Source organism: Phocoena phocoena, chromosome 12 (genome assembly GCF_963924675.1).
Source record: "Phocoena phocoena chromosome 12, mPhoPho1.1, whole genome shotgun sequence".
NCBI lineage: Eukaryota > Metazoa > Chordata > Mammalia > Artiodactyla > Phocoenidae > Phocoena > Phocoena phocoena.
In genome coordinates this window covers 83,847,054-83,873,152 of record NC_089230.1, presented here as the reverse complement: position 1 = coordinate 83,873,152, position 26,099 = coordinate 83,847,054, and the positions used below count along the sequence as shown (strand labels likewise).

General features: G+C 38.1%; 1 protein-coding gene across 1 annotated transcript in view; it reads left to right on the top strand.

Moving 5' to 3' along the window:
• Window positions 1-26,099, top strand: part of COL19A1 (collagen type XIX alpha 1 chain) — a 352,005-nt gene that overhangs the window by 128,874 nt on the left and 197,032 nt on the right. The window contains exon 11 of the mRNA XM_065888668.1: window positions 12,325-12,378. Within this exon, the coding sequence (XP_065744740.1) occupies window positions 12,325-12,378 (54 nt within the window). The remainder of the gene's footprint in view (window positions 1-12,324; window positions 12,379-26,099) is intronic.

The following is a 26,099-nucleotide window of genomic DNA, read 5'->3' as shown; positions in this document are numbered from 1 at the left end:
TAGAATAGCTAAAAATGGGAAACTGGTGAGTGGATAAACAAAATGTGATATATGCATACAAAGAACACTACTCAGAAATAAGAAATGAACTACTTATCCATGTAGCAACAGAATTATGCTGTGTCAAAGAAGCCAGGCCAAAAAATAAAAAACCTCCATATTGTACTACTCTGGTTATATGAAATTTCTAGAAAAAAAGCAAAAATATAGACAAAAAGCACATCAGTGGTTGTCTGGGCTGTAGCTGTGATGGGCAACTGACTACAAATGGGTACAAGGGAACTTTTCCGGCTGAAGGCGTTTTAATCCTGAATTGTGGTGGTGATGGCACAACTATATAAATTTACTAAAATTCAGTGAACTGAACATGTCAATATTATGGTGTATAAATTATACCTTAAAAAATCTGTTAAAAAGATATTTAGGCTGAAAGTAGAAATTTGGGGCTTATCAGCATATAGATGGTGACGCTAGCTATAAAAGTAGAGATTATACCGGGAAAGTCTGCTGAAAATGGAAACAGAAGAAGCTGTTTTCTGCAGATCCCTGTGGAAGAGCAACATTTAAACGATGCAGCAAAAAAAGAAAATGAGGAAATGTGGCTACTGAAGTAGAATAAAAACCAAACAAATATAGTGTCTCAGCAAGCAGTTATTTCTAGGAGGGTTTGGTCAAAAAGATATCAAATGCTACCGATGGGCCAAAGGAGAAAAAAGACTGTACGGCATCTGGTGGTCACCTGAGACCTTGGCATGAGCGGGTTTTGAGTAACAGGGAGGGTCCAAGTCAATCTGGAGTGGCCTGCAAAGTGAGTGAGAAGTAACAGAATGCAGACAAGAAGTATCAGAGCCTGTTTCCAAAGCTTATCTGAAAATAGAAGGAGCAGATGAAGCAGAAACCAACAGGAGAGGGAAGTGAGAGGTTTTGTTTTAATAGAAGATTCAACAACCTCTTTCAGTGGGAGCAGGGGGATGGAACAGAGGATGAAACAATTCTTCCATGCTTTAGAATAGAGGAGAGGACGGTATCGATGTAAGTGAATTCGTAGATTTCAAGGCATTAAGGGAAGGTTTGTGTGACAGCGTCTGTTTTCTCCATGGGCACCATGCGCCCCCGAGGGTAAGAGCAGGAATCTTAATACCGAGGGTTTGAAGGAAACGGAGTAGTGTAAGGACATAGGATGAGGTTATGATTTTATAACTTCATGATTATAAAATCATGATTTTATAATGGCATCATCGGCCCAGTTGTGTGACTTTCTCTAGGATTTTTCAGCAGCTGAAGAACAAGAGAGAAGGTGGGCAGTTGGACTCGAGGTTGGCTCTGTCCGAGAGACAGAAGAACAAGTGTGCTCAGAATAGTGGTAGAAGAGTGGATGAAGTAAGGATGCAGACGAAAATGAAGACACTGGGGTCTGATGGACACTGTTTTCACTTGGGTTCTCCTGACTTAGAAGCAGGTAGTTTATTTAACAGGGGTCTCAAGAAGCAGGAGTAAAGGGATGAGGAAAAGCTAATTTAAAAAGGCACATGTTTAGCCACTTACCATTGTAGGCAACTGAGGCTGAGACGTGCTGGGGATCCCTGAGGAACCCTGTAGAATGTGCTTTACAGTTGTCTCTCTATAGGACAGGAAGCTGACACATTAATCCATCAACTCCAGTTACCCTTTGGTGGAGGATTGCTTCAAGGGCTGTTGAATTCCCCCCACCCCGTTAGATGTTGACAGTATCTAGGAGTCCATAGGAACTGAACACAGCTTCAGCTGAGAGTTGAGCCTAGGGCATGTGGTACAAGGTAGATTACACCAAGTGAAGGAAAGTCCCTATGAGGTCAGAGTAACAGCAAATAACTTGGGATAGTAGGAGGAGTTCTTTGGGTGTGTGAAAGTTACATATGTCCTCTGAGCTACTGATTTATCATCAGTAAAAGGGGATGAGAACATGCAACTTGCAGAGTTACTGCTACAAGTATCACGAGCCCTTTCTATGTAAAGTGCGTGGCACAGAGCCTGGCATATAGTAAAGCACACAGCATAGAAGCCAGTGTATTATTGCTACTATCTATTGAAATATCAGTAATGTTAATAACTACCTGTATTGTGGATAATAATAGATTAATCCAAACTCTGTAAAAGAGTTTCACTACTTACCTGAACACAATATTTTGCATACCAAGGCATTGTGATTTTGTTTCGAAGGATATTAAATTTTTGTATAGTGTTTTTAAACCATTTTTTAATGAAGTATAGTTAATTTACAGTACTGTGTTAGCTTCAGGTATACAGTAAAGTGATTCAGTTACATATACATTCTTTTTCAGATTCTTTTCCATCATAGGTTATTACAAGACATTGAATATAGTTCCCTGTGCTATACAGTAGATCCCTGTTGTTTATCTGTTTTATGCATAATAGTGTGTACATGTTAATCCCAAACTCCTAATTTATCTACTCCCGGTACCCACCCCTGCTATCCCCTCTGGTAACTGTAAGTTTGTTTTCTATGTCTGTGAGTCTGTTTCTGTTTCATAAATAAGTTCATTTGTATCATTTTAAAAAATTCCACATATAAGTGATATCACATGATACTTGTCATTCTCTGTCTGACTTACTTCACTTAATATGATAATCTAGGTCCATCCATGTTGCTGCAAATGGCATTATTTCATAAATTTTGGTATAGTTTTGAAAATAGTTTCATCAAAGAATGGGTATGGGAAAAATCTTAAATGTAATCTGATTTCCATTTATCCTCTTTCCTTTCGTTGGGATTGCATTTAAGTTTTGTCAGACTAGAATGATTGTATTTTCAAAGAAATCTCCAGAGATGTTCTACTGGTTTTGTTTTTGAATCTTCTGCATTTGAATTTATCCTAACACTGAGAAACAATCTAAATGCAACTACTCTCTAACAACCTCTGATGTCAAATAAATTTTCTTTAATTCTGGCTTATTAATGCTGTAGTTTTGTTTTCAATCATTTTCTTCTCAATGAACAAAAAAGGAACAGCTGGTTACTATTGTCAACTTTGTTTGGGATTTAAGTATGCAATGCTTGAATATCTTTTTTTTTTTCTATCTGGATATAGAACTCCCACTGCTTTCAAAGAATGATAGAATTTACAATAACGAAGCTTTAGAGCTCACCTAGTCCCAGTATATAACCTGATGAATTAATACCAGTTAAAATATTAGTAATTGTCATCTAGCATTTCTTTTGTATTCCTCATGGGTAATTGCCTGATGTGTCCTTTGCTCAATTACCAGTTGATATATTATTCTTTCTCTTATGAATGATAAAAGCTCTGTGTATTAATGATGTTAAGCATTAAGCCACCATATAATGCTTTTTTTCCCCATTTTGTCACTTGCCCTTTAGTTTAGTTTATGTTTTTGCCTTACAAGTTTATAATTAGTGTTTTGTCAAATGTATTATTTTTTATGAATTTCTTTTTTTTGTTTCTATACTTTGAGTTCTAAGCTATGTTTCACTTATATTTTCTTCTGCTCCTTTAACATTTTTATTTTTAAGTGGGCTATCTAACCCATCCAGAATTCACTTTAATGCAAGATCGCACTTACTCCTAATAAAAGTCCATGGTGTTTATATAGCATATTGTTTCAGTCTAACATTTCATATCATGAATATGAAAAAATGTTCATAATATATATCAGTGGTTCTCAGCTGAAGACAATTTTGCCCTCTATGGGAAATTTGGCAATATCTGGCGATATTTTAATATCTGGAGATATTTTATTTGCTAAGACTGAAGGTAGGTAGGGCGCAGAAGAGGCTAGCTACTGGCCTTTAGTGAATAGAGGCCAGGATGATGCTAAACATCCTATAATGTACAGGAGAGCCCTCGCAAGGAAGAATTGTCAATGATGCCAAGAGTAAGAGAACTTGATAGGAGAGAGGAGAGAAAGAGAGAGAGAGAGAGAGAGAGAGAGAGATCGATTGGGAGGTCCTCTGCCAGTTACAAGCTCATCAATAGTGATAGTACCTGGCTGATATTTGTTTCCTACCCTGAGGGGCATTGTCAGAGACTTTGCCTCCTGATTTGCAGAAAACCAGATTTCTGCATTGTATTTTTGCTTATCCCCAGTCTGTTTTAAAAACAAATGAGCTTAATAGTTTTAGAGCACAGATTGTGGAGCCATAGTGCCTGGGTTGAATCAGGATCCTGCCCCTTTTAAGTTGTGTGACATTGGGCAAGTTACTTAACCTCTCTGTCTTCAGTTCCCTTACCTGTAAAATGAGGGTAATAATTGTATCTTTACCTCAGATTGTCATAGAATTGCAGGATGCTTAAAGCAGTGCTTGGCACATAGTAAACATTATAGAAGGGTTGGTGACAGTGATAATAATAAAGTAAATGACTTTTTAAAAATGAACCTTATTTGATCACCATGGTCCCTACTTCTTATATTAAAAGTAATACTTTTTAAAATTGATTGCAGATTTTTGCCACTGATCAATTTGAAGCGGCATGTTTCTTCTTTAGCCATCTGCCACATTTCTTGTGCCCTTGCCATGCCGCATAAACCCCATCAGACTATCAGCTCTGTTCTCTGTATTATTGTTGTTATTATTTAACTTTTATAACTGACAAGTTGCAGGTTTCCTTGTAGACACATATCTCTTTAATATTTAGAGTTGCTTATGCTTTCTGTCTATGAGAACCATTAATTTTGAATAAAGACTGTGTTCATTTTTAGTTACATTCTGAAAGTCGATGCTATCTATGGAATTATATTTGTCTTCTTGTGTCAAAGAATTCAGTTTATTCTGTTAACTTGTGCGGAATACATTTCATATCGATATCTAGACACTGTGTTGTTTTGGATCCCCTTACTAGATATTTTCTTCTGGGTATTTCTGAACCTCTTAATTTCTGTTTCGCTTTCTGTCATATATGCCACTCTCTGGATTAGTACAGTCCAGTGGAATTTTCTGTGGTGATGTAAATATTCTATCCTGCGCAGTCCAATATAGTCGGCACTACTGAGCACTTGAAATGTGGCTAGGGAAACTGAAAAACTGAATTTTAAATTTTATTAAATAGCCATGTGTGGCCAGCGGCTACGAGCCTGGAGAGCCCAGCTCTGCAGCATCTCCTTACCCTCCATTTCCAGTTTAACATCTTCAGTTTCATTATTTCTTGAATGTATTTCACTGAATATGTTTGTGTGGCCTTTTGTTTATCCTATATATTATATGCATTTCTTGTATCGCAAGTAATCAAATTATTTTTACTTCATTTCCTGTGTTTTCAATATGGTAATAGCACATGGTCTTAGATGATTGCGTAGGGTTAGAAAACTTTTCCCTTCTTCCCTTCTAGGTTCTTTGACTGGTCTAATAATTAAATTGACATATGATAGACTAACAGGAGAAAAAGAAAGTTTTAGTACCAGAGCCCCATAAAAATATGACACCCAAAGGCAGTCAGGCACTTGAGGTTTATCTGCCGTCAGACCTAAGGAGTGGGACGGGCCAGGCTTACAAGGGGAGGAAGACAACTCACCGAAGGATGAGAAGGGCATATGTGTGGTAAGCAGATGTTTGCCTATCATGTAGACAATTCTTTAGATACAAAGTTATCCCTGGTAATAGTTCTGTTTCTGGGCCAAGCCCCCTATTAAATTCTTTTAGGCAATTAAGGCAGAGGGAAAAAAGCTGTTCCGGAGTCTTATGGGGCTTAATTGCCTTTAGCCCAATGCAGTCCACATGCCAGAGTGGCACATTTTGGGGTGGTTTGTGCTGCTGGCACTTAATTGGGACTGTACATATGTATTTCTACTTGTAAAATATTTAAAATATTATCTCTTAAAATCAGGTGCTTGCTTTTCTTTTTTTCTTTTTTTTATTGAAGTATAATTGATTTATAGTATTATGTTAGTTTCAGGTGTACAGCATAGTGATTCAATATTTTTATAGATTATACTCCATTTAAAGTTATTACAAAATAATGGCTATATATCCCTGTGCTGTATAATATATCTTTGTAGTTAATTTGTTCTATACATAGTAGTTGGTACTTCTTAATCCCATAGCCCTATGGTGCCCTTACTTCTTCTCTCTCTCCACTGATAACCATTAGTTTGTTTTCTAGTTCTGTTTTGTTATATTCATTCATTTTATTTTTTTAGATTCCAGATATAGGTGATAACATAGAGTATTTGTCTTTCATCTGACTTATTTAACTAAGTATAATGCCCTCCAGACCTCTCCATATTGCTGCAAATGGCAAAATGTCATTCTTTTTTATGGCTGAGTAGTATTCCAGTGTGTGTGTGTGTGTGTGTGTGTGTGTGTGTGTGTGTGTGTGTACACCACATCTTCTATATCTGTTCATCTGTTCATGGACACTTAGGTTGCTTCCATATCTCCGCTATTGCAAATAATGCTGTGAACATTGGGGTGCATGCATCTTTTCAAATTAGTGTTTTTGTTTTCTTTAGATATATGCTCAGGAGTAGAATTGCTGGCTTATATGGTAGTTCTATTTTTAGTTTTTTGAGGAACCTCCATACAGTCACTGTTTTTCACAGTGACTGCACCAATTTACATTCCCATCAACAGTGTACAAGGGCTCCCTTTTCTCCACATCCTTGCCAACATTTATTATTTGTGGTCTTTCAGATGATAGCTCTTCTTACAGGTGTGAGAAGTTTGTAGTTTTGATTTGCATTTTTCTAACATCTTTTCATTGAAAGATGAACATCTTTTCATTGCCTGTCAGCCATCTGTATGTCTTCTTTGGAAAAATGTCTATTCAAGTCTTCTGTCCATTTTTTAATTGGGTTGTTTTTTTATTTGATATTGAGTTATATGAACTGTTTATGTATTTTGGATGTTAACTCCGTATCAGTCATATCATTTGCAAATGTTTTCTCCCATTCATTATGTTGTTTTTTTTTGTTTTTGTTGCTGTGCAAAAGTTTTTAAGTTTAATTAGTTCCAATTAGTTTACCCTTGCTTTTGTTTCCTTTGCCTTAGGAGACAGATCCATACAGATATTGCTATTATTTATGTCAGTGATCTGCCTATGTTTTCTTCTAGGAGTTTTATGGTTTCCAGAGTTACATTTAGGTCTTTAATCCATTTTGAGTTTATTTTTCTATACGGTGTGAGAAAATGTTCTAACTTTATTCTTTTACATATACAATAGCTGTCCAGGTTTCCCAGCATCACTTATTGATAAGACTGTCTTTTCTCCATTTGTATATTCCTGCCTCCTTTGTCATAGATTAATTGACTATCGGTTAGTGGGTTTGTTTCTGGACTTTTTGTTCTGTTCCATTGATCTGTGTGTCCGTTTTTGTGCCATTGCCATGCTGTTTTGATTACTGTAGCTTTGTAGTATAATCTGAAGTCAGGGAATGTGATATGTGTAGCTTTGCTTTTTTGGAAGCTTTCTTTGGCAATTTGGGGTCTTTTCTAATCCCATATAAATTTAGGGGTTAGGTGTTCTAGTTCTGTGAAAAATATCCTGGGTATTTTGATAGAGATTGCATTGAATCTGTAGATTGTCTTGGGTAGTATGATCATTTTAACAATATTAACTTTACCAATCCATGAACGTGGTATATCTTTCCATCTCTTTGTGTCATCTTCAATTTCTTTCATCAGTGTCTTATAATTTTCAGAGTACAGGTCTTTTACCTCATTAGTTATATTTATTCCTAGGTATTCTAATCTTTCTGCTGCAACTGTAAATGAGATTGTTTCCTTAATTTCTTTTTCTGATAGTTTATTGTTAGTGTATAGAAATGCAACAGCTTTCTGTGTATTAATTTTGTATCCTGAAATTTTACTGAATTCATTGATGAGATCTAGTAGTTTTTTGGTGGTGTCTTTAGGGTTTTCTATGTATAGTATCAGGTCATGTGCAAACAGTGACAGTTTTACTTCTTCCTTTCCAATTTGGATGATTGTATTTCTTTTTCTGTCTGATTGCTGTGGGTAGGACTTCTGATACTACTTGAATAAAAGTCGTGATAGAAGACATCCTTGGCTTTTTCCTTATCTTATAGGAAATGTTTTCAGCTTTTCACTGTTGAGTATGATTTGAGCTGTGGGCCTATTATATATGACCTTCATTATGTTGAGATATGTTCCCTCTATTCCCACTTTGTGGAGAGTTTTTGTCATAAATGGATGTTGAATTTGAAAAATTTGTTCTGCATCTATTGAGATGATTATATGATTTCTATTCTTCAATTTGTTAATGTGGTGTGTCACACTGATTTGCAAATACTGAACCATCCTTGCATCTACGATAAATCCCACTTGATCATGATGTATGATCCTTTTGATCTATGGTTGGATTCAGTTTGCTAATATTTTGTTGAGGATTTTAAAATCAGTGATACTGGCCTGTAGTTTTCTTTCTTTTTTGTGATATCTTTATCTGGTGATGCTAGCTTTATAGAATGAGTTTGGAAGCATTCCTTCCTCTACAAGTTTTTGGAATAGTTTGAGAAGGATAGATGTTAACTCTTCTCTAAATGCTTGGTAGCATTCACCTGTGAAGACATTTGGTTCTGGACTTGAGTTTTGTTTTGTTTTGTTATTGATTCAATTTCATTACTGGTAATTGGTCTGTTCATATTTTCTATTTCTTCCAGGTTCAGTCTTGGGAGATTATACATTTCTTGGAATTTGTCCATTTCTTCTAGGTTTTCCATTTTATTGGCATATAGTTGTTCATAGTAATCTTTTATGATCCTATTTATATTTCTGTGGTGTTGGTTGTAACTTCTCCTTTTCCATTTCTGATTTTATTGATGTAGAACCTCCATCTTTTTGGGTTTTTTTTAATGAGTCTGGCCAAAGGTTTATCAATTTTGTTTATCTTTTCAAAGAACCAGCTCTTATTTCATTGATATTTTCTATTATTTTTAGTGTCTATTTCATTTATTTCTCCTCTGATCTTTATGATTTATTTCCTTCTACTAATTTTGGATTTTGATCATTTTTCTTTTTCCGGTTCCTTTAGTATAAGGTTAGGTTGTTTATTTAAGCTTTTTCTTGTTTCTTGAGGTAGGCTTGTATCACTATAAACTTCCCCATTAGAACTGCTTTTGCTGCATCACATAGATTTTTGGATTGTTGTGTTTTCATTTTCATTTGTCACCATGTATCTTTTCATTTCTTCTTTGATTTCTTCAGTGATTCATTGGTTGTTTAGTAGCATATTGTTTCGCTTCTACGTGTTTGTGGTTTCTTTGTATTTTTTTCTTGTAGTTAATTTCTAGTCTCAGACTATTGTCATCAGAAAAGATGCTTGATATAATTTCATTCTTAAAATTATTGTTTTGTGGCCTAGAATGTGATTTATCCTGGAGAATGTTCTATGTGCACTTGAAAATAATGTGTATTCCTTTTTTTGGTGAATGGAATGTCCTGTATATATCTGTTTAATTCATCTGATCTAATGTGTCATTTAAGGCCAGTGTTTCCTCATTGTTTTCTGTCTGGGTGATCTGCCCATGGATGTAAGTGGGTGTTAATGTCCCCTACTATTATTGTGTTAGTTACAATTCTCCCTTTATGCCTGTTAATATTTGTTTTATGTATATAGGTGTTCTTATGTTGAGTTCATATATATTTACAATTGTTATATCTTCTTCTTTGATTGATCCCTTGATCATTAAGTAATGTCCTTCTTTGTCTCTTGTTTATAACTTTAAAGTCTATTTTGTCTGAAAAATTATTGCCACCCCAGCTTTCCTTTTTGTTAATAGAAGTATAGTTGATTTACAATATTATATTAGTTTCAGGTGTACAACATAGTGATGCAGTGTTTTTACAGATTATATTCTCCTTAAAGTTATTACAAAACAAGAGCTATATTTCCCTGTACTGTACACTATATTCTTGTTGCTTTTCTGTTTTACCCATAGTAGTTTGTATCTCTTAATCCCATACCCTTGTCTTGCCCACTGGCAGGCCGAGTGCAGAGCCCAGGCGTCCCAGAGTGGGCCAATTCCTGGCACAGCTGGCTTTAGGGTCTGGGGTGTCCTGAAGCTTGTTTCAGCCTGCTGGTGAGTGGAGTCAGATCCTGGGGCAGCTGGCTGAGTGGCCCATGGTGTCTCACAGCTGGTGTTGGCCTGCTGGTGAGTGGGGTTGGATCCCAGGGTGTCCTGTAACTGGTGTCTGCCCACTGGTGGGTGAGGCTGGTCCTGAAGCTAGAGCAGGCTGGCTGGTAGGCGGGGCCAGGCCCCAGGTCTCTGGCTGCAGGGCCCTGGGAGTCCCAGGTCTAGTGCCTGCACACTGGTGTGTGGAGCTGGATCTTCGGCCCTCTGGTGGGCAGGGATGTATCCAGGGGCAGCTGTGGGCTCAGGGGGTCTTAAGGCAGCCTGCTTGCTGGTGAGCTTTGCCCCCACCCAGTTAGTTGCTTGTCCTGAGATGTCCCAGCACTAGCACCTACAGGCTGTTGAGCCAGTGTGGGTCTGGGTCCTGGGGCTAATAAGCTAGGAGGAGGATTCCACAGTTGTGCTTCCCAGTGCCAGTGTCATCATGGTAGAATGAGCTCCCCCAAATGGCTGCTGCTGATGTCTGTGTCCCCAGGGTGAGCTCCACTTGCCTCCTTCTCCTCTGAGAGACTCTTCAAGATCAGCAGGTGGGTCTGACCCAGGGTCCTTTCAAGTTACTGCTTCTGTCCTGGGTCCCAGATCATGTGAGATTTTGTGTGCACCCTTTAAGAGTGGAGTCTCTATTTCCCACAGCCCCCATGGCTCTCCCAATGTGATCCCCACTGTCCTTCAAAGCCAGATGTTCTGGGGCTCGTCCTCCCAGTGCAGGACCACCAGGCTGGGGAGCCCAACGTGGGGCTCAGACCCCTTGCTCCTTGGGAAGAATCTCTGTAATTGTAATTATTCTCCCATTTGTGGGTCACTTACCCAGGGGTATGGGTCTGGGTCTCCACCCCTTCTATCTGTCTTGTTGTGGTTCCTTCTCTATATCTTTAGTTGTAGAAGACCCCTTCTGCTAGTCTTCATTGGTAGGTGCTCTATAAATAGTTGTAAATTTGTTGTACCCAGGAGAGGAGGTGAGCTCATGTTCCTACTCCACCGTCTTGGCCCAGGAGGTGCTTGCTTTTCTTTTTTGCAAATAAAAATAATAATGTTTATTGCCTTAAAAAATGAAGAGCAAAGGAATATATAAAGAAGGGAATAAAATCACCCTAGTGGCACAAAGCAGAGAGAGATAACTACTACTACTACTATTACTACTATACACACACAGAGTGATGTGTGATCCACTTGGAACTTGAATGAGTTCTTTCTACACCTAATATATCTTTTATTTTTAAACACTTTACATATTATACAAATAATACATGTTTATTGTTTAAAAATTGAAAAACAGTGAAGAGTATACTGAAGGAAATAAAATCGTCCATAGTCACAGCATGCATAGATTATTTATTTTTATTTTTCTGATTTGTTTTCTTCCAATAGTGTTTCTAAGACCCATAGGTAGATTTATACACAGGTAGGTAGGTGGATGTTCAGGTAGACAAGCATTTCTTTTTAAGTTTTTGAATTATACTATAGCTATGCAGGGTGAACCAATAAAAGTATATACTTTTCAGATAGTAATCAGACAAAAATATATGGAGCTATGAGATGTGTCATCAACAATGGTATTAGTGGCCATTTTGAACATTTGTAACTTTACAGTAATAAAAATAGATATTGATTAACATTTATTCACTAAATTTGGTAATCAAATACTTGTATCTTACTTTTTTATATTGTGAGAGCTTTCCTATAGTATAAAATAAAATTCATAAACATGATTTTAATGGTTGCAGCTTATTCCACTGTATCTATATACCATAATTTATCTATCCAGTTCCCTATTATTGGACATTTAGTATGTTTCTCTTTTTACTACTATAAATAGCATCGTACTCTACATCTTACTGCCTAAAACTTTTCATCTCTGATTATTTCCTTAGGATACATTCTTAGCAGCAAAATCACTGGGCCCAATGACATGAGCAGATTTAAGACACTTGATATATATTGCCAAATTGCCCTCCAGGAAATTCTTTGTTGCTTATAGAAAAAAATAAATAATCCTTGTTCTATTTATACTCTTTAATCATTTTTATGTGGCTTTTTTTGAACCTTTAAACTTCTCTTCGGTTTTAGGACTCAGAATTGTTTTTTAATAAATGTTTCTTTCAAGAGATTAGTGAAGTAATCATGTTGTTATAAATAGCCAAACAATGCAACTCCCTTGTTTTTTCTTAGTAAAGGTTTTCAGTTGCAACATTTTTCATTGTATAAATTGTTTCTTTCTAGGGTGCCCAAGGAGAAAAAGGAGATCCAGGTTTGGCCGGAGTTAATGGGCAAGATGTAAGCCTAACTTTTTTTCTAACATTGTGTTAACATTTTGCTGCTGAAATATGCTAACTATCTAATGCTATTGAGACTTGACTATGCTTGGAAGAACTAGCCACAGTCATTGCAAAGTCAAGAATCAAGGTCGTTTTTTACGTGGCTCAGTGGAGCCCCAGTATTTATTTTTTTTTAAAGGCCACTGACTTTATTGATTAAAAAAACTTTACAGAGACAGTGACTGTCCTGCCCAAAAGAGGGCCAAAGAGCATGAAACAGACCGGGTAGGGGGAGCTATGTGGTCCTCGGCCAGCTTCTGGTGCTAAAGAAAAATGAGGACCTTCTTAGGAAATGGCTGAAGGACACATGTGGCACCAGTATTTTTAGTTTCGTAATGACCAGGTAGTTCCCTGGCTTTAGATGCCTTGTACGTGTACTCATCCTTCACAGCCCTTTCTTCCTTGCTATTTCTGGCTTGCATTTCTTCTATCTTCCTTTCTCTTTCTTTTTTCTTCTTGCCTGTATTCTGCTGTGACCTGTGTTCTTACCCAGGTTACTTTTCATCTTACCCCCGATCTCCATCTACTGAGGGGTCTGCAGAGGTCGATCTCAGTGATGAGAAGAAAGGGCAGAAGGGAGGGAACCATGTGTATCTGTGTCACTCCCCCTCCATTGCACCTACTCCGCAACCTCAGGGCTCCTGTCCCTGTCCCAGGGAACATCCTTGAGTCCTCTCCTGCACCCTGCCCCCGACCCCTGCCCAGGACAGCTGTCCCCCAGGAGCTTCACTTGGGTTCTTATGATGGAGTTTGGAGGATAGACCAAATCTGGGCTTTCCTCTAAGTGTAGATTACTCCCCCTTCAGGACATCAGATGTACCATTTACTGTAGATATACTAACTTTACTAAGGCAGGTATCCACAATGAATTTTTTTTTCCCTCACAGCTTCCCTTATTCATCTGCATAAAAGTGTTTCAGAAAGGTTCTGAAGGACCATACTACTTACTTTCTGGATAAAAGAATAAGGAAGCTAGATCCAGTTCCCTAATGCCCTAGAGGTGCTATGAAATCCACCTGATCTGCAGTAGATTGTTGCACACAGTGGGAAGGGAGGCTGAACATTGTAGTCCCTGGAGCCTGTGGACAAAGTAAGAGGGATTCTGGGAGCGGGAGAGAAACACCCCAGGAGTTACTCCGGCTTGAGGTTCTAGCCCCCCACAGCTTTACTCTCTTACTTCCTAAGAAGCCCCATTCACATCTTTAATATGATATCCTTCTTGTTTCTGTCTTCTTCGAAGGGATTTTTCTCCACCAGAGACTGGGAGCTGCACCAATGGTTGGAGCTAAGGGAGTCTCTGCATTTTCTCTGCCTCCTTACAGTACATCAGGATGCTGAATGTCCTGACCATTGGCCCATACACTTAATAGAGCATCTAATTTCCCCCCACCCCCCAACCCTGTCACGGGAGATCCTGGTGTCGTGGGAAGAGATCTCCAGTGAGAAGTTAGAGCCCAGTGTATGTCCCCGTTCTGTCACTAGTTGAGGAAATCACTTCTCAGAGTCTGTAAGGTGATAGCCTTAGAATAGATTCTAAGGTCCCCATCACTGCAATGCCCTATCATTTAATACAAAGAGATTACTAAGATTAATTAGGATTACAGTCTTGAAAAGCACGATGAAACTTGAAGCATTCATTCAGGTGTTTGGACTTCCAGATGCATGTTAGGCAATGTAGGGAAAACACGATGGGAATACAGCTGGAGCCCAGGCATGGGCAGTGCTCTGTGCGAGCACTTTCCTCCTCTGGCTGGGTGCGTGGGGTGATGTGGGTCGTGTTGTGTTTAAAGGAAGATTCCTTTCACAGCATGTTCTACAAAATGCATAGAATCGAGGCCTTTGCCTGTGCTTTTGTTCCTTCTATCATATTCTTTATGAGAGCAAAGACCATTTCTTGGAGTCGCTAGTACTTAGTAGATGTTTGGAGTAAGTTCTCAATAATTAGTTGCTAAATTTTCATGTTAAAACTTGAGAGATTATTATAATAGTCTAAAATATAAGTAATTAGAACCTAAACTAGGAAAACAGAGGTGAAAGGGAGTGCACAGTGATATTGCAGAGGTAAAATACATGCAACTTGGTGCTTGATTGCAGCGAAAACTCAAAAATAGCCCAAGGTTTTGACCATTCATTACAGGAAGGATATTATCTCATGATAAATGTCAGAGTGTTGAGAGAGATTAACTACAGCTTTGCAAAAGATAACCAAGCTGCATGTATGCCACTCCCCGAGATACAGGAGCAAAACAGGGATTTTTATTTTATTTTATTTTATTGGCCGCGCCTCGCGGCATGCGGGATCCTAGTTCCCCAACCAGGGATCGAACCCGTGCTCCCTGCAGTGGAAGCATGGATTCTCAACCACTGGACCACCAGGGAGTTCCCAAAACAAGGATTTTTAGAAGTTAATTAAGATAGTGTTAGAATTGAAATAGAGAAAGGATTTATCCAAACACGAGTAAAACTGGAAGGAGATTTGAGGGGTTGGAGCCTGAAATATAGTCACATTAACTTAGAGATTCGGAAATTTTCTTATGTTGTCTGAAAGTAAGGTGATTTGGCTTTTTAGAATTAATCAGTTTGTACACACATAGATATGAGTGCCTTCTAGTTGCCCAGATCTAAAGACCGTCTTGCTGAGAGAGCCCCCAGCCTAGTGGGTAGTGTGACCTTTCCTCTTTGACAAGGGTCTGGGAAGAGTCCTTCACACACACACACACACACACACACACACAAACACACACATGGGTGTGTTATTCCTTTAGCACCATCACTGTCTCATATAGCTCATTAGGTACATTATAAAGCGTGACAAAGCACATTAAGTTTTCTCACTTGGTTACTTAATTAATATTCCTTCCCTTAATTTTGCCAAAGGTATTCAGAGGTCATGACTAAGGAGAAGTAAGAAAAAGTAATGAAAGTTCTCTTTTTACCCCTCTACTCTTACTAGGGGTAAAGAATCACGTGCTCTGTTATTTATTCCATCGGTGGTGGTTTTAATATTGTGCCATAGTCCAAAAAACTGTTTTCATGAGGAATTTGAAATTCAGTCTTTACCCCAACTTTATGGGGTAGAAGGTGCAAGGGGTGATAGCATCCCAATTTTTAGAGTCAAGAAATAAGAGCTTATGAAATTAAGAAATTTCCTTTTAGAAAATGGTAAAATCAGCCTTTATCCCTTGTTTGACCGAAAAGTTTCTTAATTTTCCCAAGTCATGCCACATTTCTCATTGTCTATTTTTCAATGGTAAAATAAACTGACTCCACGAACCAAAATCATTCAGCATTTATGACAGTTTGCTCTGCCTTTCAATAAGAGCAGGTACACATTCTTAGGGAATGAAGGGCATTATAATAGCTGTCTCAGTTTGCATTGAAGTCAAGCCATGATGGACATTTTAACTTCAGGAACATTCTGTTGGAATGCAGGGTGAATAACCTCAGTGGGCCAGGTCATGGCAGCTACTTTCCAAGTCAGAGAAAATTGGAAGAATTTAATATTCCTGTGAAACAGATTCAAAGCCTTTTTATAGTCTTTATTCTTATATATTAAATATATCTTGATGTAAATGTATCTTTTAATAATTTCATCTGTGCCAGCTTTCCCGCAAAGTGGACAAGCTCACTTCAGACAATGTAAACCTCCTTTAAAGGGAAGTATGCCAGTTCAGCTTTCTTAATGGGACACTCTTGGCATTTTGGTCCTGATGGTTCTTTGCCACGTGGGACTATCTTGCAAGAGCAAAATGCATAGTGTCCTTGAGGCTCACCAACTAATCACCAGTAGCAGCTCTTAGTCATTAGGACAAAAAAAAAAATGTTCTGATATCTTTCTAAATGCATCCGTGTGTGTGTGTGTGTGTGTGTGTGTGTGTGTGTGTGTGTTTAAACTTTGATTGATCTTCAAGGTACTGGGGTATTGGACTATACATGCTCATATTTCCCTTATAGTTTAAATAATGCATACCAAATATATATTGAAATTGTCAAAACTTTGAGTTACTAGAATTTAGCCTTCAAAATATAAGACCTCAGCTTCACATATTCTAGTTTATAATTAAGTGATTTTGACTGTGACCTACTATGAGATGCATTCAACAATGGCACCTTAAAACAGACTTGAGGGGGAATCTTAGAAAGTTGTTAACATGACCTTCGAAGCCAGACTACCTGGGCTCAAATCCCAGCTCTACCACTGCCCAGCTGGCGTCCTAATTAGCACATTATTTATTGTTTCCGTGCCTGTTTCTTCATCTGCACAATAGGGTGATAATATTAATAGCACTAACTCATAGTCTTTTTTTTTATGATTAAAGGGGTCATCATACATAAAGCATTTAGGTCAGTGCCTTGCATACAGTAAGAGCTATATAAACATTTGCTATTATTAGAAACTTAAATAAAGCACATTTTCCCTAATATAGAGATAGGTAGGTAGATAGATCTTTTAATTTATTTTTTGTGGGGTTATGTAATCTTGGAAAAGTAGATTTCAATTATTTAGTTTAGTCTTCTCCTTTGCATCTTTGTTATTGTCTTTCAAACAACTCTTATCAGAATTACAGCATCTGATGTTTCTAAAATGGTCATGTTAATCTCCTTACACCAGTGCAATCTGTATACTGAATACAAAAATACTGGAATCACAAAGCTGCGATATCGGCTGGTGACAGCTGGTGCCATTGCTAGGGAACAAGATGCAGCGGGTGGAAGATGGGGAAAATAATGAATAGATGGGTTAAAATTTTTAACAAATAACATTACCTTGTATCAAATGATGTTTAAAGATGCTACATACCACCAGTAAGGAGGTCCTCCAATAAAAATTAATTCATGGTCTACCTGCTTTTATAATTTTAGTTGTGATAATGTCCTTCAGCTTTCAGCTTGCATTTAAAAAAATTTTTTATTGAGATATAGTTGATTTACAATGTTGTGTTAGTTTTAGGTGTACGGCAAAGTGAGCCATATATCTGTATCTTTTTTGTTCCTAGATTCGTTTCCATTCTAGGTTATTACAAGATATTGAGTATAGTTTCCTGTGCTATACAGTAGGTCCTTGTTGGCTATCTATTTCATATTTAGTGGTGGTATATTTTAACCCCAAACTTCTAATTTATCACTTCCCCCCTTCCCCTTTGGTAACCGTAAGTTTTTTTTCTATGTTTGTGAGTCTGTTTCTGGTTTGTAAATAAGTTCATTTTGCATTCGGATGAGAGTGCCTGTCTCTCATAACATACAGAGCCCACTACTGTGCTTTTGAGCATCTTTATATACACAAATTTTATTAGGAAACTTATTCAGTATTAAATTCAGAGTCTGTTCCATTTGATTCTCACTCACTTATGGTGAGTGCTGTGTCTTTTTCTACCCAGTACTCAATATCCATTGATAGGAACACTAATGTCACACAAGAAGACAAATTGCACTTGAGGAAAGCATTACTGATCTACTTCTCAGAGCCTATTATGATGCCATGGCCTTAACAACATAGTACTTGATCACAGGAGGACATGAGCTCCATTGTCCCACGTCAATGGCCAATAAAAGTAGAAGCTCGATGAGTGCAGTACTTCCCAATTACATTTTTTTTTTTTTTTTTTTTTTTTTTTGCGGTACGCGGGCCTCTCACTGTTGTGGCCTCTCCCGTTGTGGAGCACAGGCTCCGGACGCGCAGGCTCAGCGGCCATGGCTCACGGACCTAGCCGCTCCGCAGCATGTGGGATCTTCCCGGACTGGGGCACAAACCCGTGTCCCCTGCATTGGCAGGCAGACTCTCAACCACTGCGCCACCCGGGAAGTCCCCCAGTTGCATTGTATTCTATGTGAGTTAAAGCACAGTTGTTACATATCCATCAAACTGAGTACAGAACTGGACAGAACAATTAACTATCCCTTAGACTTGGGCTTGAAAAGTTAAAGAAACATTTGTTAAGTGTTTATGCTGTGCTAAGTAATTTTTGCAACATATGAGTCTCAGAACAACTCTTCAAGACAGCTATTACTTTTTTCTTTTTTTGTTGAAGTATAGTTGATTTACAATGTTGTGATAATTACTGCTATACAACAAATTGATTCAGTTATACATATATATATACACACAATCTTTTTTTATATATATTCTTTTCCATATGGTTTATCATAGGATATTGAATATAGTTCCCTGTGCTATACACTAGGACCTTGTCTTTTATCCATTCTATATATAAAAGCTTACGTCTGCTAACCCCAACTTCCCATTCCCTCCCTCCCCCAAACCCCTCCCCATTGACAACCACCAGTCTGTTCTCTGTGTCAGTGATTCTGTTTCATAGGTTCATTTGCATCATATTTTAGATTCCACATAGGAGCACTATCATATGATGTTTGTCTTTGTCGGGTTTACTTCACCTAGTATGATCATCTCTAGGTCCGTCCATGTAGCTGCAAATGGCATTATTTCATTCTTTTTTATGGCTGAGTAATATTCCACTGTATACGTGTACCACATCTTCTTTATCCATTCCTCTGTCGATGGACATTTAGGTTATTTCCATGAAGACAACTATTACTTATACCTATTGTATAGGGAGGCTTATATAATGCACCCACGATAATGCATGAGTCCTTTCCTGACTGTCCTGAACTCCACGTGTCTGAAGTCCTGAGCACCTCCAGGAGAATGAGGCATCTCCGAGACCTGTTTCCGTCATGCCTGCTGTGCACATGTCTATCATAGTCCTCACTGCTTACGTCCACCGGCAGCTGGTTGCTTTATTACCCCACCTCCTCCCTGAGCAGTTGATTAAACCAGGGATAGTTAGCTGACACATCAGCAAGTAAGTCCCTCCTCCAGAAGGTGCAGTTAGGGTTAGTTTGTCAGGCAGGAATGTTAAAGTTTTTAATGTATTATTTTATGCTTCAAATAATATTTTTGTGGCATGTCACATATATGATGATTATGAATTATAGAAGTAACTGGAACACAGATCTACCCAGAGCTCAACCTAATGCTATGCCCACTGTAGAGTTAACCATTTTCCCGAATGTTATGTTTCACGTTCCTTGCCATTATTAAAAACAATTACTTCCAATTATTGAGCCTGAACCAAGATGGTGGAGTAGAAGAACGTGCTCTCACTCCCTCTTGTGAGAACACCAGAATCACAACTAACTGCTGAACAGTCATTGACAGGAAGACACTGGAACTCACCAAAAAAGATACCCCACATCCAAAGACAAAGGAGAAGCCACAGTGAGACAGTAGGAGGGGCACAATCACAGTAAAATCAAATCCCATAACTGCTGGGTGGGTGACTCACAGACTGGACAACACTTATACCACAGAAGTCCACCCATTGGAGTGAAGGTTCTGAGCCCCACATCAGGCTTTCCAACCTGGGGTTCCAGAAACGAGGAGAAATTCCTAGAGAATCAGACTTTGAAGGACAGTGGGATTTGATTGCAGGACTCTGACAGGACTGGGGGAAACAGAGACTCCATTCTTGGAGGGCACACACAAAGTAATGTGTGCATTGGGACCCAGGGGAAAAAGCAGTGACCCCATAGGAGACTGAACCAGACCTACCTGCTAGTGTTGGAGGGTCTCCTGCAGAGGCGGTGGGTGGCTGTGTCTCACCATGGAGACTAGGACACTGGCAGCAGAAGTTCTGAGAAGTACTCCTTAGCATGAGCCCTCCCAGAGTCCGCCATTAGCCCCACCAAAGAGCCCAGGTAGGCTCCAGTGTTGGGTTGCCTCAGGCCAAACAACAAACAGGGAGGGAACCCAGCCCCACCCATCAGCAGTCAAGAGGACTAAAGTTTTACTGAGTACTACTCACCAGAGCAAAAGCCAGCTCTACCCACCACCAGTCCCTCCCATCAGGAAACTTGCAGAAGCCTCTTAGAGAGCCTCATACACCAGAGGGAAGACAGTAGAAGCAAGAAGAACAATAATCCTGCAGCCAGTGGAACAAAAACCACATTCACAGAAAGATAGACAAAATGAAAAGGCAGAGGGCTATGTACCAGATGAAGGAACAAGATAAAACCCCCAGAAAAACAACTAAATGAAGTGAAGATAGGGAATCATCAGGAAAAAGAATTCAGAATAATGATAGTGAAGATGATCCAGGACTTCGGGAAAAAAATGGAGGCAAAGATCGAGAAGATGCAAGAAATGTTTAACAAAGACCTAGAAGAATTAAAGAACAAACAAACAGAGATGAACAATACAATAACTGAAAGGAAAACTACACTAGAAGGAATCAATAGCAGAATAACTGAGGCAGAAGAACGGATAACTGACCTGTAAGACAGAATGATGGAATTCACTGCTGTTGAACAGAGTAAAGAAAAAAGAATGAAAAGAAATGAAGACAGCCTAAGAGACCTCTGTGACAACATTAAACACAACAACATTTGCATTATAGGGGTCCCAGAAGGAGAAGAGAGAGAGAAATGACCCAAGAAAATATTTGAAGAGGTTATAGTCGCAAACTTCCCTAACATGGGAAAGGAAATAGCCACCCAAGTCCAGGAAGCATAGAGAGTCCCATACACAATAAACTCAAGGAGAAACATGGCGAGACACATAGTAGTCAAATTGGCAAAAATTAAAGACAAAGAAGAATTATTGAAAGCAGCAAGGGAAAAATGACAAATAACATACAAGGGAACTCCCATAAGGGTAACAGCTGATTTCACAGCAGAAACTCTACAAGCCAGAAGGGAGTGGCATGATATATTTAAAGTGATGAAACAGAAGAACCTACAACCAAGATTACTCTACCCAGCAAGGATCCCATTCAGATTCGATGGAGAAATCAAAAGCTTTACAGACAAGCAAAAGCAAAGAGATTTCAGTACCACAAAACCAGCTCTACAACAAATGCTAAAGGAACTTCTCTAAGTAGAAAACACAAGAGAAGAAAAGGACCTACAAAAACAAACCCAAAACAATTAAGAAAATGGTTATAGGAACATACATATCGATAATAACCTTAAACATGAATGGATTAAATGCTCCAACCAAAAGACACAGGCTTGCTGAATGGATACAAAAATAAGACCCATATATATGCTGTCTACAGGAGACCCACTTCAGACCTGGGGCCACATACAGACTGAAAATGAAGGGATGGAAAAAGATATTCCATGCAAATGGAAATCAAAAGAAAGCTGGAGTAGTGATACTCATATCAGATAAAATAGACTTTAAAATAAAGAATGTTCCAAGAGACAAGGAAGGACACTATATAATGATCAAGGGATCAATCCAAGAAGAAGATATAACAATTATAAATATATATGCACACAACATAGGTGCACCTCAATACATAAGGCAACTGCTAACAGCTCTAAAAGAGGAAATCGACAGTAACAGAATAATAGTGGGGGACTTTAACACCTCACTTACACCAATGGACAGATCATCCAAAATGAAAATAAATAAGGAATCACAAGCTTTAAATGACACAATAGACCAGATAGATTTAATTGACATTTACATGACATTCCATCCAAAACAGCAGATTACACTTTCTACTCAAGTGCGCATGGAACATTCTCCAGGATAGATCACATCTTGGGTCACAAATGAAGCCTCAGTAAATTTAAGAAAATTGAAATCATATCAAGCATCTTTTCCGACCACAACACTATGAGATTAGAAATCAGTTACAGGGAAAAAAACGTAAAAACACAAACACATGGAGGCTAAACAGTACATTACTAAATAACTAAGAGATCACTGAAGAAATCAAAGAGGAAATGAAAAAATACATAGGGACAAATGACAATGAAAACACGATGATCCAAAACCTATGGGATGCAGCAAAAGCAGTTCTAAGAGGGAAGTTTATAGCTATACAAGCCTACCTCAAGAAACAAGAAAAATCTCAAATAAACGATCTAACCTTACACCTAAAGGAACTAGAGAAAGTAGAACAAACAAAACCCAAAGTTAGCAGAAGGAAAGAAATCATAAAGATCAGAGCAGAAATAAATGAAATAGAAACAAAGAAGACAATAGCAAAGATCAATAAAAGTAAAAGCTGGTTCTTTGAGAAGATAATATTGATAAACCATTAGCCAGACTCACCAAGAAAAAGAGGAAGAGGACTCAAATCAATAAAATTAGAAATGAAAAAGAGAAGTTACAACAGACACCGAAGAAATGCAAAGCATCCTATGAGACTACTACAAGCAACTCTATACCAAAAAAATGGACAATCTGGAAGAAATGGACAAATTCTTAGAAAGGTATAACCTTCCAAGACTGAACCAGGAAGAAATATAAAATATGAACAGACCAATCACAAGTAATGAAATTGAAACTGTGATTAAAAATCTTCCAACAAACAAAAATCCAGGACCAGATGGCATAAAGGTGTATTCTATCAAACATTTAGAGAAGAGCTAACACCCATGCTTCTCAAACTCTCCCAAAAAATTGTGCAGGAACAATCCCAAGCTGATTCTATGAGGCCACCATCAATCACCCTGATACCAAAACCAGACAAAGATACTACAAAAAAAGAAAATTACAGACCAATATCACTCATGAATATAGATGCAAAAATCCTCAGAAAATACTAGCAAACAGAATCCAAGAGCACATTAAAAGGATCATACACCATGATCAAGTGGGAATTATCCCAGGGATGCAAGGATTCTTCAATATATGCAAATCAATCAATGTGATACACCATGTTAACAAATTGAAGGAGAAAAACCATATGATCACAATAGATGCAGAAAAAGCTTTTGACAAAAGTCAACATCCATTTATGATAAAAACTCTCCAGAAAGTGGGCATAGAGGGAACCTACCTCAACATAATAAAGGCCATATATGACAAACCTACAGCAACATTATTCTCAATGGTGAAAACCTGAAAGCATTTCCTCTAAGATCAGGAACAATACAAGGATGTCCACTCTCACCACTATTATTCAACATAGTTTTGGAAGTCCTAGCCATGGTATTCAGAGAAGAAAACAAAATAAAAGGACTACAAATTGGAAAGGAAGAAGTAAAACTGTCACTGCTTGCAGATGACATAATACTCTACATAGAGAATCCTAATGATCCCACCTAGAAAACGACTAGAAAACTAGTAGTTTCTAGTAGAAAACTACTGGAGCTAATCAATGAGTTTAGTAAAGTTGCAGGATACAAAATTAATGCACAGAAATCTCTTGCATTCCTATATACTGATGATGAAAAATCTGAATCAGAAATTAATGAAACACTCCCATTTACCATTGCAATAAAAAGAATACCTACGAATAAACCTACCTAGGGAGACAAAAGACCTGTATGCAGAAAACTATAAGACACTGATGAAAGAAATTAAAGATGATACCAACGGATGGAGAGATATACAATGTTCTTCGATTGGAAGAAATAATAATATGAAAATGACTATACTACCCAAAGCAATCTACAGGTTCAATGCAATCCCTGTCAAATTACAACAGCATTTTTTACAGAACTACAACAAAAAATCTTAAAATTTGTATGGAGACACAAAGGACCCCAAACAGCCAAAGCTGTCTTGAGGGAAAAAAGTGGAGCTGGAGGAAACAGAATCCCTGACTTCAGACTATACTACAAAGGTACAGTAATCAAGACAATATGGTACTGGCACAAAAACAGAAATATAGATCAATGGAACAAGATAGAAAGCCCAGAGATAAACCCAAATACCTATGGTCAGCTAACGTATGACAAAGGAGGCAAGGATATACAATGGAGAAAAGACAGTCTCTTCAATAAGTGGTGCTGGGGAAACTGGACAGCTACATGTAAAACAATTAAATTAGAATACTCCCTAACACCATACACAAAAATAAACTCAAAATGGATTAGAGACCTAAATGTAAGACCGGACACTATAAAACGCTTAGAGGAAACATAGGAAGAACAGTTTGACATAAATCACAGTAAGATCTTTTTGGATCCACCTCCTAGAGTAATGGAAATAAAAACAAAAATAAACAAATGGGACCTAATGCAACTTCAAAGCTTTTGCATGGTGAAGTAAACCATAAACAAGATGAAAAGACAACCCTCAGAATGCGAGAAAATATTTGCAGACAAATCAATGGACAAAGGATTAATCTCCAAAATATTTAAGCAGCTCATGCAGCTCAATATTAAAAAAACAAACAACCCAATCCAAAAATGGGCAGAAGACCTAAATAGACATTTCTCCAAAGAAGACAGACAGATGTCCAAGAAGCATGTTAAAAGCTGCTCAGCATCACTAATTATTAGAGAAATGTGAATCAAAACTACAATGAGGTAGCACCTCACACCAGTTAGAATGGGCATCATCAGAAAATCTACAAACAGAAAATGCTGGAGAGGGTATGGAGCAAAGGGAACCCTCTTGCACTGTTGGTGGGAATGTAAATTGATACAGCCACTATGGAGAACAGTATGGAGGTTCGTTAAAAAACTAAAAATAAAATTATCATGTGATCCAGCAATCCCACTACTGGGCACATACCCAGAGAAAATCATAATTCAAAAAGACACATGCACCCCAATGCTCACTGCAGCACTATTTACAATAGCCAGGTCATGGAAGCAACCTAAATGCCCATCAACAGACGAATGGCTAAAGAAGCTGTGGTACATATATACAATGGAATATTACTCGGTCATAAAAAGGAACGAAATTGGGTCATTTGTTGAGACGTGGATGGATCTAGAGACTGTCATACAGAGTGAAGTAAGTGAGAAAGAGAAAAAAAAATATTGTATATTAACGCATATATGTGGGACCTAGAAAAATGGTACAGATGAACTGGTTTGCAGGGAAGAAATAGAGACACAGATGTAGAGAATAAATGTATGGACACCAAGGGGGGAAAGTGTGGGGGGGGCTGGTGGTGGGATGAATTGGGAGATTGCGATTGACACGTATACACTAATGTGTATGAAATGGATGACTAATAGGTACCTGTGGTATAAAAAATCAAATTCAAAAAGTAAAATAAATAAAACAATGACTTCCTACTTATCTCTTCGTAGGAGTACTGGGTTCAGTCTTGCATGTGTGTAGATGTTCCATAATATTGGTTGCGTAAATAGAAAGTTGGTGTCTTTCTCCACCATTTCTTTCTTCATGTTTGTTTTTTCTCTGGATGATGTTCTACCAGCAAGAAGAGAGAATACCTCTTTTTAGTAAATTTCTCAGCAGTAAATGGCACTCTGACAGTCGTTAAAATGGTAAAGAAGGCTTTTTGTTTTTAATATCTTTATTGGAGTATAATTGCTTTACAATGGTGTGTTAGTTTCTGCTTTATAACAAAGTGAATCAGCTATACATATACATATATCCCCATATCTCCTCCCTCTTGCATCTTCCTCCCTCCCACCCTCCCTATCCCACCCCTCTAAGTGGTCACAAAGCACAGAGCTGATCTCTCTGTGCTATGCAGCTGCTTCCCACTAGCTATCTATTCTACATTTGGTGGTGTATATATGTCCATGCCACTCTCTCATTTCGGTCCCAACTTACCCTTCCCCCTCCCCATGTCCTCAAGTCCATTCTCTACGTCTGCGTCTTTATTCCTGTCATGCCCCTACGTTCTTCAGAATCTTTTTTTTTTTTTTAGATTCCATATATATGTGTTAGCATATACAGAATTTGTTTTTCTCTTTCTGACTTACTTCACTCTGTAT